General features: G+C 40.4%; 1 protein-coding gene and 1 long non-coding RNA gene across 2 annotated transcripts in view; one reads left to right on the plus strand and one right to left on the minus strand.

Moving 5' to 3' along the window:
- LOC134350480 (uncharacterized) overlaps nt 1-4,431 on the minus strand; it is a 59,736-nt gene extending 55,305 nt beyond the window's left edge. The window contains exon 1 of the long non-coding RNA XR_010018907.1: nt 4,252-4,431. This is a non-coding gene — a long non-coding RNA (uncharacterized LOC134350480). The remainder of the gene's footprint in view (nt 1-4,251) is intronic.
- A 138-nt stretch (nt 4,432-4,569) lies between these two features.
- On the plus strand, nt 4,570-13,099 carry LOC134350478 (cytochrome c oxidase subunit 7A-related protein, mitochondrial). Its single transcript, XM_063055691.1, has 3 exons — nt 4,570-4,727; nt 9,371-9,505; nt 12,351-13,099. Exons 1-3 carry the CDS (start codon nt 4,656-4,658, stop codon nt 12,492-12,494), a joined length of 351 nt encoding a protein of 116 aa, XP_062911761.1. The 5' UTR covers nt 4,570-4,655; the 3' UTR covers nt 12,495-13,099.
- The last annotated feature ends 5,536 nt before the right edge of the window (nt 13,100-18,635 follow it).

Here is an 18,635-nt window from a genome sequence, read left to right on the forward strand (position 1 = left end):
CGCAGGTGGCTGTGCAGGCCAAGTCATTGAGCATATTTACGCTGGAGGTTGATAAATTCTTGATTAATCAGAGCATCAAAGGTTACGGGGAGAAGGCGGGAGAATGGGGTTGAGAAGGATAATAAGTCAGTCATGATGGAATGGTGGAGCAGACTCAATGGACCAAATGGTTTGATTCTGCTCCTGGGTCTTATGGCCTTTATTTTACAGGGCAAGGCTATATCAGAATGCTGTTGATTGTAATATTTGGCTTTTGTTGCCAGAGGTAACTGAACTTTTTTTATGATAATATATCAAACATTTAAATTTCTTATCTATATTGCTGCACTTAAAGGGGTGGGTTTTATTATTTCTGTACAAAAAGGGTTGAAAGTGGAAGTATATGAAAACGTTCATTAAATGAGATAGCTGGATAGAGAACATATATATGTCCTTGAAAGCAAATGTTTGTCTACACGCCTGACACAGAGACCACAAAGACCAACTCTGGAAGAACCAAAGGGGTAGATTTTCAACTTTCGAGTCAAACATAAAGCTAGCACTACAAATTCGCCACACATTCTTGAAATAGCCAAATTTTTATTTCCAATTTCTAGACTCAGTTTTGCCTTCTCAAGTAAACTCGAGTTTGATTTTTAAACAGAGAGGCTCAGAAAAGAAACTCCTTGACTTCCAATGTAACATAGAGAGAACATCTGCAGCCTAGCTTATGTCTGAATTCCAGACATGTATTTATTTATCTCGGCTCAATTGAGAACTTGTGTCTTTGGGCATTGCAGTGGTCTAATTTTTAATGGTTTTAAAAGTGTTGTGAACTTGAGCATTCAGCTAACTTTTATGCAAGTACTATTTAGCTCATGCCTTTAAACTTCAGAATATGTGTCAGGCTGACATTCTCAGAGGAGAGCAGATGGAACAAATTTTCTAGGAAATCTTCACTGGGCATCAAGATTAAACACAATGTTTTGAAGAAAATCATTTTCTAAGCACAAGCAATTGCTAAATACTTTGCAATGCCTGCCAGGAAACTACCACAGCATGGGAGACACTGTGGAGAATTTATGACTGGCTCTAATGAATAGCTTGACACTATGAAATCAGCTGTGGTTTGTTTTCACCTTAATGGCCCCGAATAACTTCCTTGCAGCTCCAACAAGACCTGTCAACAGCAGTGGCAATGCCCATACTTAAAAGGAAAAAAGATTAGCTTTATTGTCACATGAACACATCTAATGTACCGTGTCTAGAATTCACATTCCTGGCGTATTTTGGCAGTATATTTGGTGTCATGCTAAAATAAGTATTAGCCTAAATAGAAACATGGTACATTAAACAAAGCAACTAAACAAATCATTTTGATCCAATCAATCATACAAAAAGGTCAACAATCTCTTTCTGCTGAAGTTCATGCTCACATTATCTTTACCCTTTAATCTCTACATCATGATAATTCTGTAACTGGTTTGGAGACTTGCATTGAACCTTATACTTCTGCTTCTAGAAATCAGTTCATAAACCATTCCCCCCCTCAAAAAAAATTCATGTGATGAGTCCACATGCCTGTGTGACACTCTGTTACTAGATTCCAGAAGATCATACCTCATCTTTATTTTCTTATCTGCTTTCAATCATCAAGACAGCAGCTAGATTTCATTAGGAGTTTGAAGAGATTTGGTTTGTCAACTAAAACACTCAAATACTCTTATAGATGTACCGTGGAGAACATTCGGGGGGGGGGGGGGCTACTGTACAAGACCAAAAGAAGCTAGACAAAGTTGTAAAATTAGCCAGCTCCATCTTGGGTATGAGCTTCCGTAGTATCCAAGATATCTTCAAGGCGTGCTGCCTGAGAAAGGTGACGCCCCACGCACTCACCACTCTCTGCATAAAAAACTTGCCCCTAACATCTCCCCTGTGCCTACTTCCAAGCACCTTAAAACTGTGCCCTCTTGTGCTAGCCATTTCAGCCCTAGGAAAAGCCTCTGACTATCCACACGATCAACGCCTCTCATCATCTCATACACCTCTATCAGGTCACCTCTCATCCTCTATCGCTGCAAGGAAAAAAGGCCGAGTTCACTCAACCTATTCTCATAAGGCATGCTCCCCAATCCAGGCAACATCCTTCTAAATCTCCTCTGCACCCTTTTTATGGTTTCCACATCCTTCCTGTAGTGAGGCCACCAGAACTGAGCACAGTACTCCAAGTGGGTCTGACCAGGGTCCTATATAGCTGCAACATTAGCTCTCAGCTCCTAAACTCAATCCCACGATTGATGAAGGCCAATGCACCCTATGCTTTGAGTGTCCTATGGACTCGTACCCCAAGATCCTTCTGATCCTCCAATTTCTTTCTATATTATCATATATTGCATTGTACTGATGCTGCTGTTAATACATTTCATGATGCTTGCTGGTGATAATAAACCTGATTGGTTCTGATTCTGATCTCATGCACCTGGTAGTAGATGCAGCATTTTTCCACTGGAGGTCAGTAACCAGTACTGCTCCACGCGGATCTGTTTCGGGACCCCCTGTCTTTTTTTTATAGAAATGACTTGGATGAGGAAGTGGAAGGGAGGATTAGTAAGTCTGCAGATGACACAGAGGTTGGCGTTGTTGCGGATAGTATCGAAGGTTGTTTTAGGTTACAACGGGACATTGATAGGATGTAGAGCTGGGCTAAGAAGTTGCAGATGGGAGTTCAATCCAGAAAAGTGTGAAGTGATACATTTTGGAAGCTCGAACCTAAAGGCAGAGTAGAAGGTTAATGGTAGGATTCTTAGCAGTGTGGAAAATCAGAAGGATCTTGAGATCCACGGCCACAGATTCCTCATAGTTGCTGTGCAAATTGATAGGTTGGTTCAGAAGGTGTCTGGTGTGTTTGCCTTTATTAGTCAGGGGACTGAGTTCAAAAGCAGCAAAATACAGTAATATTGCAGCTCTATAAAACTGTGGTTGGACCACACATGGAGTGTTGTGTTTAGTTCTGGTCAGTTCATTATAGCAAGGATGTGGAAGAATTAGAGAGGGCCCAGAGGGAATGCTGCTTGGATTTGAAAACATGACTTATTTATAAGCCAGGACTTTTCTCTTTGGAGTGAAGGAGGATGAGTGGTGACTCGGTAGAGGTGTATAAGATTATAAGAGGCATGGTAGAGTGCAGAGCCAGCACACTTTTTCCCTGAGAGTGACAATGGCTAATACATGAGGACCCCCTTTTAGGGCGAGTAGAGTAAGATTTTGGGGCGATGTCAGAGGCAGGTGTTTTTTTTTACAGGGAGTAGTTAAGTGCCTGGAATGCACTGCCGGGGTTGGTGGTTGAGACTGATAAACTGGGGGTATTTAAGTGACTCTTAGATAGGCACATGGATGTAAGAAAAATGGAAGATTATTTACTGTGTAGGAGAGAAAAGTTAGATTGATCACTGAGTAGATTTATATTGGTTGACACAACACTGTGGTCTGAAGGGCCCCTTCTGTGTTGTACTATACTGTTTTTTATTAGGTTATCTAGAACACTTGCCCAAAACAGTCTGATTCTTGTAATTATCCCTCAGTGGTTGGACAATCCCAAATGCAGGAGAAATGGCAAGAGCTTTTGCCCCACATAATCCTAATTATACTAATCACTGAGGATTCCAGCCATTCAAAGATTCATCCACTAAAATATTCAGATCTCATCCAGGAACAATTGAGAACATAACTTCCTTCACCCTGAACTGTGATATCCGCTCTACCACAGGTGAGAGAGCCCTTGAGTCCATTTCATCCATTTTCCAGAACTCATCTTCCCTCCTACCCCACCCCACTTCCTGGTCAAAGCAACGACTCACTTTCCCTGGCCAACAAGATTTGATCAACAGACATCTTCCCCACCTTTTATCACTTCAAAGGGATTGTTCCCTTGGCTCTTCTATGTTCTGTCTATGCACACGGTAGCTTCTAGACTCAATATACAATTTAACAACTTAAGCAAAAATTAGCTTTCTGTGTATCATAATCTCATATATTTGGGATTTTAGCCCAGCCATTTTCTCTGTTAACATACCTCGACCTATTTATACCCCTGTATTTCACAACATTTTATACTCCTTGTTTTGCATTTTGCCTCTGTAGCTGTCTTATTAACCCACCCACCAGTCTAACTTATCCCCATAGCAACTCTAGCCAGAACGTTTAACAGACATTCCTTCTGACCCAGCGACACAGTAAAAAAAAAATCCCTTCCTCCCACAAATGCTGCTCGACCTGCTGAGTTTTTCCAGCGGACTATCCGATACAGTATTCCTCTTGTCCTGCACATCTCTTCCCCAGCTCCTCTGCAACTTGTTTTCTCCCTTCCGCAGTTCTGGAGAAGCGTTTTCAATCACAGATGCACCCTGACCTGTTGATAATTTTCAGCATTTTCTTTCTGAATTCCCGAGCACGGCATGCACATCAATTTGCATCTTACTGAATTCTTTTTGAAAACAAACGGTTACAGAGACACTATTCCCTTGTAGAGCTTCATTCATCTACTTTTCAAAGCAGGAACATGCAGGCAGCTCGGAGAGGGCCCGGGTGACGTCAGGGACACGGAAGGCCCGGGCTGAGGCCTTCGCTGTGCAGCCTGGAGCCGGATTGGGAGGGTGGCTGTGAGTGAGCGGCGGGCCATGTTCTACAGGTTTGATGGGTTCACGCAGAGGCTGAGCGGCGCTGCCGGTCCGGCCGCCTACTGCCCACAGGTAGGAGTCGAGCAGTAGCGTGGCTGTTTGGGAGCTTGGGTAGATTGGTGCCCGGTTTGACCTTGTCCCGCCGGTTACCGGCGTCTAACAACGTCTGCCAGGGGCGGATGCCCTCAGTCTACCCTTCGCTGACACAAATGGGAAGGTCACCCTTTCAGTCAGATCCTAAACTGAGCCTCCGAGCTCCCAGGCAGGTGAAACGATCTTACAGCTTGTGGCGGCTGTGGGACTCTTATGTGAAACAGCTGTGGCGTTACAATATCACGTTGACCTTCATAAGACTGCAACCGTTTGCCGATAAAAGCTTATAAAATGTGGGAGGCAGAGAGGTAGCCGGTATCTTTTATCTCCCTCGGGGTTGCATTGTCTAATTCAGTGGATTCCGGTTAATTGGATTCCAGTATATTTTGACCCTCTTAAGTGGCTGCCCCAATTAGCTGAACTTTTATGGGAATAGTTAAAAAGATGTAGTACTATAAAACTGCATTAGCTCTTAATACTTATTGATGGAGGAAAGTACCTGCTTCGTGTTTTTTTGATGTAAATGAAGAAATTCAGCGCAGGCACCTAGTGCAGATAATGGCCTGCCTTCATAAAATGCTTTCGACAAATGCGTTGTTCATATCTTCATTTTAATTGTAACATTCAAGATGATTATCGATACTTTCAAAATCTTCATAGTTCTCTTATTTTGTTGATGTAATGAAATAGTTTAATTTTCACTCCCACAAAATGCTGGAGGAACTTTGCAGGCCAGGCAGCATCTGTGGAAAAGAGTACAATCGACATTTCAGGCCAAGACCCTTCATGCGTAGCTTGGATTTCCAGCATCTGAAGAGTTTCTCTTGTTTTGTCATTTTCTGCAAGCCTGAATGCTAGAAATCGCAGCGAGCAGAACAGTTCTGAATTGACTTACTACTTAATTCGCACCAACTATCAGTGACAAAAATCGCTGCTTTTTGAAGACAAACATGCAGCTGATACTATTTTTTAAAAAATGCTTAAAAACAGTGAAGTGTAACCGCCACAGAAGCGCACGCGACTGGTGCTAGTTAGAAACTGTTCGGCAACAGTGTCCTCTGCAAATTAAGTGGCACAGTGTCTCAAATAAACGAAGGAAATCCTGGCTATTTTCTTGTTCGTTTTTTATTCTATAAGAGTTGTCCCAAATAAATGACTGCCCAGATTAACCGAAGGTCCAGTTAACTGAAATCTACTGTACATTTAAGGTGAGGGGGGTATGCAACAAACTCATCCGTAAGGCCAGTGATGTTGTGGGGATGGAACTGGACTCTCTGACAGTGGTGTCTGAAAACAGGATGCTGTCTAAGTTGCATGCCATCTTGGTCAATGTCTCCCATCCTCTACATAATGTACTGGGTGGGCACAGGGGTACATTCAGCCAAAGACTCATTCCACCAAGATGCAGCACAGAACGTCATAGGAAGTCATTCTTGCCTGTGGCCATCAAACTTTATAACTCCTCCCTTGGAGGGTCAGATACCCTGAGCCTATAGGCTGGTCCTGGACTTATTTCATAATTTACTGGCATAATTTACATATTACTATTTAACTATTTATGGTTCTATTACTATTTATTATTTATGGTGCAACTGTAAGAAAACCAATTTCCCCCGGGATCAATAAAGTATGACTATGACTTGAAGGACAAGTGGAGGGGGGGCGGTGGCAAGTATTTATATACTCAGAGTGGTGGGTGCCTGGAATATACTGCCAAGTTTGGTAGTGGGGGCAAATATGCCTGAGGCATTTAAAAGGATCTTAGGCATTTGAATGTCCAGTAAGTGGAAGGTAGAAATGATTAGTTTAGTTACAAGTTTAATTAGTTTGGCACAACATCCTGTTCCTGTGCTGCATTATTTTATATTCAATAATTGCGTAACTTTCAGTTCTTTGGCCAATGCAGCAGCAAGATTGTCTCATGTCATTTCCAGTTTGCAAGTGTAAAGTTGTTACTCCTTTAACGAAATTAATTGTTACGCCAAATCCAATGTAGCATATAAAAAGCACACTAACATAAAGAACACAGTAAGAAAAAATAATTATAAATACATAAATTGATTATATGTACATAAAGTGATGCTACATACTTTAGTCTGTTCATAAAGTGACTGACAGGAAGTGATAAAGTAGCTGGTTTGGGGTATGGAGAGTGAATTAGTGGGTAAAGGTGTTGATCAGCCTTATGGCTTGGGGAGAGTAACTGTTTTTGAGTCTGGTGGTTCAGGTGTGGATGCTGTGTGTTCTTCTTCCCTGATGGGAGTGGGATAAAAACAGTCAATGAGTAGTGTGGGTGCGATCCTTCATGATATTACAGGCCTTTTTTTCCTGCACTTTTTTGTATATACGTCCTTGCTCGGGGGTAGCCTGCTGTGATGCTTTGGGCAGTTTTGACTACACGTTGTGAAGCTTTTCTCTCTGCTGCAGTGCAGTTTCTGTACCATGCAATGATGTAGCATGTTGGGATGCTCCTTACTATGTATCTGTAAATGGTCATGAGTCTGGCGTGCACAGTCGAGCTCTTTTCAGCCTGCTCAGAAAGTAGAGGCATTGGTGAGCTTTCTTAATTGTGCAGGGTATGTTCTGAGACCATGAGAGGTTGTGTGATATGTGCTCTCCCAGGAGTCTGAAGCTGCTTGCAGTTTCCACTGCTGTGCTGCCAATGTAAAAAGGGGTGTTAATGGTACAAGTTCTCTTGAAGTTGATAAACATCTCCTTTGTCTTGTTGACATTGAGGAAGAGGTTACCTTTGCCTGCAATCAGGCCTCAAGCTCTGCCATCTCCTCTCTGTAGGCTGTCTCACCGTTGTTGGTGTTGAGCCCCACCACTGTCGTCTCATTTGTGAACTTGATGATGTGATCCAGCAAGATCTAGACAGCAGTTTTTTTAGAGGATGAACGAGTGAAAAGGAACATGTACGTCAAAATGTGCTAAGAAACAACCATTGGCAACGTAAGAGAGTTTAACCACTGACTGTTGACATTCAGTGGTGTTACTAATGCCATGCCTAAAGCCATCAATATCTAAGGGATGAGTGGGTCACCACTGACTAGAAACTAAATGAACCTTTCAGATAAATACAGTGACCAAGGTCAGATTCTGGGTGTCCTATGAGAAGAGATTTGTTTCTTGATGCCCCATTATCTTTCAACAACTACAAGGGACAAATTAGGAAGGTGATAGAATACTCTCCATTTGCTTGGGTGAAGTCTGTCCCAACGTCATCAGAAGCTCGACTCTATACATAACAAACCAGCTTATTTATTTAGGCACTCTATCAAACATCTTAAGTGTTAAAAGTTGGCACAACCTCATGGGCTGAAGGGCCTGTACTGTTCCATGCTCTTGTCCATCTCTGTTTTAAATGATTGCTGCCTAATCTTATAGCCATGTTCCTTGTTCAAAATTCTCTCACCAGTGGATGGAAATATCTCGAGATCAACTCCACAATGAAATCATCACTCATTCTTTTACATTCTGAAGAACATAAATTTGATTTCTTTAGTTGCTAAAGATCAGAAAACTCTTTCATCCCAGTAATTAGCGTAGTTAATTCATCTTTCATCCCAGTGCTAATATATCTTTTCTTAAATAAAGGACCAAGATTGTGCATGTACTTCAGGTGTGGCCTTGCCAGTATCTCGTATTGTTTATTTCTCTTGCTTATTTCTCAACTCCAATCTGCTTGCAATATGCCATTTGCCTCACAGATTAGATGCTGCACATGCCCAACTGTTTGTGATTTATATAGAAGAGCAGTTGGATCCCTCTATACTTTGCTCATTTGCAGCCTTTCTTCATTTAGATAAGCCTGTCTTTAGATTCATCTGACTGCAGTCCCTAATTCACACTTCCACACCTCCAGCTTTCCAAAAGGTTGTTGGTTCACTGACATTTCAATGGCAATAGGTCTTGGCAATGATGACACACCTTGAAAAACGAATAAATAAAAATAATTGAATTTTTTTAAGAATCCAAAATGCATGACTTTTGATTTAAGCTGTGGAACTGAATGGTTTCCTTGTGACTTTTTTTGTCCACTGCTGAGGTAGCAGTTATCAGTTCTTTTATTTTAAAGTGTTATGTGCATCTCAACAGTATTGGAAACTTAAGATGAATCAACTTTACAACACATTGTCCTTTTTGGATACTGATATGCTCCCAACGCTTCAGTGGTTTACTTGTACAAATGGCAACCATTAATGTTCAAGTCTTAAATCAAGATTTATACATTTTGCATGAAGACTTTAAATTTAATTTTGTATAACAGCACTAAATATATTCCTATGGTATTTTGCTACTGGAACATTCCCATATTAACAGCTTTTAATGTTTCTAAGTTACGTGTATTGATGGTAATGATGACATCGATACAACGAAGCATTGTGATTCTGATTCTTGTATTATGGTTGAAGTTTAATGTCTTTTCTAAGCAAGAATATGCTTGACGTGAGGGACTGCAACAAATGGCTCAATTCTTCAGCTAAAATGATCCCATTTAAAGATTATTTCCCCTCGGATCGCAATAAGTACAATGTCCATGATGTACTCCTATTACTCATGAACAAAATAAATTTTATCTGTAATTATCTCATGTTTCTTTTGTTTAATCATACCTGCAGGGTCTGAAGCCTCTGGTTTCCACAGAATCTTCTACTCTGGTGTTTGCCATGCCAACAAATGTCGTATCAGAATCAGGGGAAGGAGTCCAATTTCTGGGACAAAATAAAGTGCCTGATTTCCAGAAACTTTTTCAGGTAAAACACTCATGGTTGAATTCATTTTTGTTTTCTTTAGTTGCTATCTTAATGCATTTTTAAGGGATTCAAAGTATTTTGTAAATGAGAAAGTAGTGATCTTGGATTTTGCAGTGTGATAACATTTGTGAAATTAAAGCTACGGTTGTGTTGTTGGATAATTAATTATGTGTCACTCTGGGGAAAAAATAAGAATGTCCTTTTATTCTAAGAATCCTTATGTGACAGATGTGCCAAGTATTTCATAAGTCTTCAAATTCGGGCTGGTGATTTGAATTGTTCTTATACTTTATCTAATTTTCATTGTGCTGTAAAACACTCTTTACCATTTATTCTGTTATGTCTTGACTACACCTTCTGTGATTTCTCTGTCGTTTTTTGTGGAGACCAGAACAGTTCATTGTAGTCTTTATGGCCTAAAAAAGGTTCTACATGAGTTCTATATTTTCTATCTTTTAATTTCTATCTGTCTAGAAATAACCATTACTCCCCTTTTTATGACATCAATTTGTTGTACTGATTTTGTGTTGAGTCACAGAAAACAGAACAGAAAACCATTTGGACCATTGTCTCCTTGTGCTCTTTTGTGGAATAATTACATAGGCACACCCCTTATATTTCTTACATCTGTTGAATTTTTCTTTCAATTATTTTGCCAATTACCCTTGAAGGATACTGTTGCATCTGTTTCCACCTCCATTATCAGACAATACATTCAAAAATCTAACTGCTTGGAGTTTGTCAAAAAGTTTCTAGGTTGTTTGGCAAATTAAATCTATCACCTTTGAATTCTCTTTGCCCTTGAACTTGTTCTCTTTATTATCTGAATTATGATTTCAAACTGTAATGATACTCCAAAGACATCTTTCCTCCTCACAAATGGTTGGTTTAAACTTTCTGCCAAAATAGACTACTTGGCATTGTTCTTTAAAAGTATTTGTGCCTTCCTGAATTTTGAATATACTGATGTCTGTAGGCAGTGAAATTGGAAGAAGGCAGCTTTCGGCACCAGTGTTGCCTCCTACATGCATGCAGAACTCTCCAGTTTCATCACCTGCACCATCAGCTTAGACCTTGAGCTTTAATACACAGGACCATCCCTAAATGCATCTTCCTTTTCTGGATCATGCCCTCTTCATCCCAGGAGACAGGCAGTCTTCTATAAGACCGCTGAATCCCATAGCTGCCTGGACTATAGCTTCTCTCACCCTGCCTCCTGTAAGGAATCAGTTCCATTTTCTCAATTGCTTTGTTCCACCGTGTCTGTTCTCAGGGTGAGACCTTCATTCTCAAAAGCTTTTGAAATGTCCTCCATTTGCAATCTTTCCGGTTACACTTAAGGCTTGATACGGTATCTCTTGCCTCCACAGATTGCATTTACTCATTGAGTTCTTCCAACTTTGTGTTTATTGAATACAGCTGAGGATTTAACAAAATTGAATTGATTTGCATCAGGGTGTTCATCATAAGGTCATAAAATCATCTAAAGGTGAAAACAGTTTGAGGTACATCAATCAAGTAAATGAAATGGTTATACACCAAGTAGAAATATATGGTCATGATCAAATGCTTTTAAACATCTCAAGCACAAGAAAATCTGTAGATGCTGGAAGTCCAAAGCAATACACACAAAATGTTGGAGGAATTCAGCAGGCCAGGCAGCATCCATGGGAAAAGAGTACACAGTTGATGTTTCAAGCTGAGATCCTTCTTCAGGACTGGAAAGCAAGGTGGCAGGTGATAGGTGAAACCAAGAGATGCGGAGGGAGTGAAGTAAAGAGCTGGGAAATTGGTGAAAGAGATAAGGTGCTGGAAAAGGGGAATCTGATAGGAGAGGACAGAAGACCATGGAAGAAAGCGAAGGGGGAGAAGCACTAGAGGGAGATGATGGGTTGGTGAGGTGAGAGAGGAAAACAGGAATGGGTAATGGTAAAGGGAGGGCAGTTACTGGAAGTTCAAGAAATTGATGTTCATGCCAACAGGTTGGAGGCTACCCAGATGGAATTTAAGGTGTAGGTGTTGCTGAGTGTGGCCTCGTCGCAGCAGTAGAGGAGGCTTTGGACTGACATGTTGGAATGGGAATGGGAGGTAGAATTGAAATGCGTGGCCAGTGGGAGACCCGATTTTTTTTTTTCTGGCAGATGGAGTGTAAGTGCTTGGTGAAGTGGTCTCGCAGTCTACGTTGGGTCTCACCGATATACAGGAGGCCACACCAGGAGCAGTTCCCCAATCAACTCGCAGATGAAGTGTCATCTCACCTGGAAGGACTGTTTAGAACCCTGATTGGTAGTGAGCGAGGAGCTGTAGGGCAGATGTGGCACTGTTCCGCTTGCAAGGATTGGTACCAGGAGGGAGCTCAGTGGATAGGGATGAGTGGGCAAGGGAGTTGCATAAAGAGCGATCCCTGTGGAAAGTTGGAAGGGGGAGGGAAAGATCTGCTTGGTGGGGGGATCCCGTAGGAGATCCATCTTAAACATCTTTTGCATTATATATTACTGAGGCAGTAAGACTTGTGATTGACAAGCTTTACTTGACTCCTAATTAGGCACATCTGTCATACCCAGAAATTCAGTTCATTTTTCTCTAGATCTTTTTTAATTGTTCATACTATCTAAAAAGTGTTTATTTAAAAATAATTTCTCAGTTCTCCATTAATATTTAAATACAATGCATTGTTTTGTAGTGTCTACATGTAGAAGTTGATGGCATTGTCACTGATATCTTGAATGCATCATTTTGGACATTAGTTTTGAAGGGTACACATGTTCTATGAATAAGATTATGTTACTAATTTATGCACACTTAATCCTGTTAACGTAAAGCTATTATAACTTTTACTCTGCAGAAGTCTGATGGTGTGCCTGTACATCTGAAGAGAGGAGTTCCCGATCGACTATTATACAGGACTACAATGGCATTGACAATTGGAGGGGCCGTTTACTGTTTGGTAGCACTGTTTCTGGCAGCTCAACCCAAAAAGCAGCATTGAACTGACTCTGTTAATGTGACTGGTGCTTCTGAAATCCTCAAGATATGGACCGGCATACAACGCTTTGCACTTCCATTTGCTGTTTTCAAGGTTTTCTTTCCTGCTGCACCACTTTCTCTGATACTTACTCAGCAGTGATTTCCCTGCAGCTCATTTCAGTCAATTTTGTTCTTTGATTATTATCGAGGATTCCAAATCTCAGAATCCTACTTGATCATGATAAAAACAAATGTAATGATCAGGTTAATTAGAATTTTTTTCCATTGAATCATGGAAAGTGTTCAGGAAGATAATGTTTGAATTTAAGTAGATGAATAAAATGTGATGGCACTTTACATGGAATGTGATGGTAGTTGTGGTGGAATATGAATAAGTGTCTTTTCACTTAAAAGACAAAAGGACTTTTGTATCTATCATGTCCAAGAGGAATGCTCATGTTCACTATCATAATTATGAGATCTTATGTACATCTTCATGCTGTCTCAAACATGTGCACAGGCAGTTGTAGAATTTGTGTTTAAATACAAAGTAATATTCATCTGGAAACGTGTGATAGTTCAATAAATTCAAATGACCACTGATAACAATCTCATACTTGTCTAAAATACATTATCAAATTGGAATTTTGTTCTTCTTATTTCTGCAATCTTGGTTGCCATCATTTTTGTTTTTGTTTTATTAGAGATGAAGCACAGTAAAAGGCTCTTATGGCTCAATGAACCTGCGGTGCACAATTATACCCATGTGACCAATTAACCTGTTAATCTGTGCATCTTTCGAATGTAGGAGGAAACCAGAGCATCTGGAGGAAACCCGCGTGTCATGGGGAGATTGTACAAATTCCTTACAGACGGTGGTGGGAATTGAGCCCGGGTTGCTGGTGTTTTAATACTGTATCTACTACACTACTGTGCTGCCCTTTTTCTAGCTACTGAAATGTATCAATGCCATTGTCACCTCCAACTTTTCACCAGTACTCTTCACTGCATTGGCATTTATTTATTATCCCCTTATCACCATTAGTTACTCAATTTCCAATTAATTAATCTCCAACATTTTTAAAATTTTGAGCAGTATAGCAGTAAAATTTGTGGTAAAGTATACAGTATTTTCCTGTAGATCCTGCCCTTGGTATGGCTGGTGTGCCCAACTATACATTGTTAGTGTTTTTTTTCTATTTACTATTGTTATGTAGACAATTCAATTAATAGAGAGGTGATTTATTCCTTAATGTCAACCAATAATTTGGGTTGTGTCTGAATGGAGGAAAAATACCGTATTATAGAAAATGCCCTTATTCAAAAAGAACGGTTAATATGAGCAGAATCGGACTTAAATGCTCATTTGATAGTGCAACGTGGTAAAGTAATTGTCATTGATCTTTAATCTAACGACAGCAATACAAAGTGACTAAGACGTTGACTGAGAACTTAATTTATTGGTTCTGTGTAAAAACATGGAATTGGATTTTAATATAAATGATATTCGTGACCAACAGAATGAATTATCAGTGTAATAGGTGATCTTGAATTGAGATGTACACAGATTCATGTTGTTATTGTGTCTCAATTTTCTGTGGCATTGTGACCATCAGTTCTGAGTCTATTTGTAGTGATTATCAGGTTTAATACTTGGGTTTAGACCTTTAGCTTTTATTTGTAGAATTTAAATTCTACCAGTTGCAATTGAGAAAGTAAATATTGTGAAGTAGATTTGTCAGTATTGGAATAATCTTAGCTTAATATTTTAATTCCTTTCATCCAAACTTTTCTCTTTCAACATGATTTGCAGATTATATTGCACATCATTTGCACAAATGGGTAAATTGTAATGCTACTTCTTATAAGCAAAATCCTTCATATGATGGATTTTTAAGGTTGTAATACCTAGCCAAAGCACTTTACAAAGGAAAAACAAGAGACAGGATTCTCCTTGAGCAGTGGCTCTTTTCGGCAAGGATGATTTATTTCCACTCTGACCACAGTAAAACCTGCAAAACCAATGTGGGAACTCCAGACTCTTCCATAGAAAGGTTAACAGGTGGCTGATGGGGCAGCTGGGTAGGTAGATTGTGCAGTGCACTCCTGCTCCTTTCTGCTCTTGATACAGGGCCTCAGGGTTCCCAAATAATGCTTTTCCATTGAGTGAATGTGAGCCAGAGGTTCCTCAGAGTTATGTGACTATCCCAAGCTTTGATTGCACCCTCAAATCTTTCACTATCTGCCTTGAGAGAGTTTTGAATTGAATGTCTGTTTAAGGAAACTATTGTTGGCCATGCACTTGCTGTGGCCAAGCCAACATAGCTAAGTAACTAGGGGGTGTTGGCCTGGTAGAAGATGCTGATGTTAGTTGAGTGGCTGCAAGTGGCATAGATAAAAGATAGAGATTTTCACGGAGATGGAAAGACTAAGATCGTGAAGGCTGAATGATCGTTGTCCGTTGTATCCAACAGTGACAGGAGACCTGGGTGGGAACGTTTTTATAATGGAAAATACATTGCACTGGAGCAGTTCCACTCAACCCTGGAAGTCCAGGTCTAGTGGTACGAGTAGTCATCACAAAATGGGGACTTCCTTAGTTGACGTGAATGACCATGAATTCTTCTGTGCTCTGCCATGCCCTTCGCTCTCCCATGACGTGTTGCAGAACCACCTTCCTGGCTGTTGTATCTCACTGTTGATCTCATCCACGCAGTTCACCGGCGCTGACTACACATGCTAGTACAGTAATGTCTCTATCTCATTGGGGTATGAGGCCTGCTGGTTTAATCCGCCTGTCAAAGCAGTGTACTAGGGTGTGGCTGCTGTCACATGAAATTGAGTCACAGGTGAGAGCTGAATGTCTGATGGGCACAAAAGGTGAGTGGGCTGCCCCAGAATGGACACAACAAGCCCCTTCACCAGAGGTGCTACCCCTTCCTGGACACTCCTGAATAATACAGTATGTCACTAAATGAGAGACTAGAGGAAATCAATATGAATAAAGGGGTCTTGAGGAGGGCAGGGCTGAGAGACTTTGGAGATAAAGTAGGGTGATGCTATTTTGTAACTAACAAATTTGAAATGGTCCTCTGGAAATGGTGAGAGGCGAAGATGGCATAATGAATTTCAGCAGTTGTGGGGTGATTTAAATTTAAGACTAGCACTGCAGGGATGAAAATGAACTCTTGTGTTCTTGAAATCAATCCTAAAATAAGAACATCTAAATTTTCTTAGCATAGCTTTTTCTGTTTAGTGTTTTAAACATTCAAATCTAAAAGGAAAAAGAGAGCAAAAGGTTTTTGATATTTTAGGATTCATCACATGCTTGTAATTATTTATGTATTAAACTTCAAATTGCATGATGCTGTTACAGCTTGGGACATTGGAGTTTGGAGTTCAAATCTGGTGCCGCCTGTAAAGGGTTTCTATGTTTTTCCCATAAATGCACGGGTTTCCTCTGGGTGCTCCAGTTTCCTCCCTCAGCCCAAAGATATATCAAATAGTAGGCTAGTTGGCCGTTGTAAGGGTCTCGGCCCGAAACGTCGACTGTACCTCTCCCTAGAGATGTTGCCTGGCCTGCTGCGTTCACCAGCAACTTTGATGTGTGTTGCTTGAATTTCCAGCATCTGCAGAATTCCTCGTGTTTACGATTGTAAATTATCCTGTGGTTAGGCTAGAGTTAAATAGGCGGTTTGCTGGACTGAATCATGGGAAATTCACAATTACAGATGCACTGGGCTGTCCGCACCACTCTCTGCAGAATCCTGCGATTAAGGGAGGTACAGTTCCCATACCAGACAGTGATGCAGCTAGTCAGGATGCTCTCAATTTTCCCCTTGTAGAAAGTTCTACAAGGATTTGGGAGCCCATACCAAACTTCCTCAACCATCTGAAGTGAAAGAGGCGCTGTTGTGCCTTTTCAACCACACAGCTGGTGTGTACAGACCACGTGAGGCCCTCAGTGATGTGGATGCCAAGGGACTTAAAGCTGTTTACCCTCTCAACCCCAGATCCATTGATGTCAATAGGGGTTAGACCGTCTCCATTCCTCCTGTAATCCACAACCAGCTCCTTTGTTTTTGAGGCATTGAGGGAAAGGTTATTTTCTTGATACCTCTGCATGATATATGGACTGTGTTTTGCACCTTGGTCATAGAGGAGTTTTTAGCTGTATACATATACTGTATATAGTTGAATGACAAGAAATTTGAACCTGAATTGATTGTGAACTTAAGGAACGGAATGTCAAGAGAGCACATACCACTCCTCAGAGGGGTCGGCAGTGGAAACAGAGAACAATTTCAAGTTCCTGGGTGTCAGCATCTCTGGAGGCCTATCCTGGGCCCAACATAGTGATGCAATTACAAAGATGGCACATGAGCAGCAACATTTTGTTAGGAGTTTGAATAGATTTGATATCTCACCAAACACTCCAGCAAATTTCTACAGATGTGCTGTGGACTCTTGCTCAAAGTTCGAAGTAAATTTTATTATCGAAGTACATATATGTTACCATATACAACCCCGAGATTCATTTTACTGTGGGCATCCTCAGCATATCTATAGAATAGTAACTATAACAGGATCAATGGAAGATCAACCAGAGTGCAGAAGACATCAATCTGTGCAAACACAAATATAAATAAATAGGAGAGCCTGACATAACAAGATAAAGAATAGTTAAAGTGAGATCATTGGTTGTAAGGAACATCTCAATGGATGGACAAGTGCGTGTACTTTGTTCCAGCCACCGAATGGATGAGCCAAAATTTCCTCCAGTTAAAAAAAGAGAAAAGTAAAATAATCGTTTTTGCTGCCAAAAAAGAACGATTAAAAGTCAGTACTCACTTAGAATCCCTCTCGTTACAGACCTCAAAGCAAGGCAGAAACCTTGATGTTGAGATGGATTCCAATTTAATTTTTAACTGCCACATTAAGGCAATTACAAAGTCAGCCTACTAACATCTTAAAAAATATATAGCGAGAGTTAAAGGGCTTGTGTCTCAACAAGATCTAGAAAAACTCGCCCATGCATTTTTTTTAGTAATCTTGACTACTGTAATGGTGTTTCACAGGTCTCTGTAAAAAAAAATCCCTCAGATAGCTGCTGCTCATTCAGAACTCTGCTGTAGAGTCCTCACTAAGACCAAGAAAGTAGAGCACATCACTCCAACTCTCAGATAGCTACACTGGCTTCCTGTCCATCAGAGGATTGACTTCTAAAATATTTCTACTGGTTATAAAGCACTGAATGATCTAGGGCCGAAATACATCTCCGAACTCTTGTTGCACTATGACCCTTCCTGAGCTTCCAGGTTGTCTGGGGTAGGTCTGCTTACCGCGTCCCCAGGGTCAAAACTAAACATGGTGAAGCAGCTTTTAGTTACCCTGCTCCACGTATCTGGGATAACCTTCCAGAGGATCTGAAGTCTGCCCCAAATTTAAGCTCTTTTAAATCGAGGCTTAAAAATTTTCTTTTCACTGTGGCTTTTAATTATCCTGCACTCTAACTTCTATTTATCATATCTATTTCTGTGTGATTTTATTCTCTTATGTTGTCTGAAATTTGACGTTTGATTTTTATATCTTGTTCTATGTAAAGCACTTTGAACTGCCTTGTGTTTGAATAGTGCTATACAAATAAACTTGCTTGCTTGTTCAAGCGCCTGTCTGATGATTGTGGGGTAGTAACTGTTGTTGAACCTGATGGTGTGAGTCCTGAGGCTCTTGTATCTTCTACCTGATGGCAACAGCAAGAAAAGAGCATGGCTTGGGTGGTGGGGATGTCTGTTGATGGATGCTGCTTTCCTCCAATAGTGTTTCATGTATATGTGTTCAATGGTTGAGAAGGCTTCACCCGTGCACTACTTGTGTGTTTTTTTAATATTTCTTATTGTAACTATTAGTTTTGTGTATTGCTCTATACTACCGCCACAAAAGAACAAATGTCACGACATATATCAGGGAAAAGGAAACTGATTCTGATTCTGAAAGATGTAATCAGTAAATGAAAACTTAAAAAAAAACAGATACTGGAAACCTAAAATAAAGACTGGGAGGGTGAGGATGGCATGACCTGCACATTAATGCTGAGTTACAGTTTAAACATTGGACAAAGGTACTTTGCTCCAACTCATTTTCTATATTTAATAGGATTTTT

Source organism: Mobula hypostoma, chromosome 8 (assembly GCF_963921235.1).
Source record: "Mobula hypostoma chromosome 8, sMobHyp1.1, whole genome shotgun sequence".
Taxonomy (NCBI): Eukaryota; Metazoa; Chordata; class Chondrichthyes; order Myliobatiformes; family Myliobatidae; genus Mobula; species Mobula hypostoma.

What these genes read in the sequence shown, in the direction of transcription:
- LOC134350478 (XM_063055691.1), top strand. Translation starts at nt 4,656, where the DNA reads ATGTTCTACAGGTTTGATGGGTTCACGCAGAGGCTGAGCGGCGCTGCC. An exon ending in CGGCCGCCTACTGCCCACAG is followed by an intron (nt 4,728 to 9,370) that starts GTAGGAGTCGAG and finishes TCATACCTGCAG; the next exon opens with GGTCTGAAGCCTCTGGTTTC. An exon ending in ATTTCCAGAAACTTTTTCAG is followed by an intron (nt 9,506 to 12,350) that starts GTAAAACACTCA and finishes TTTACTCTGCAG; the next exon opens with AAGTCTGATGGTGTGCCTGT.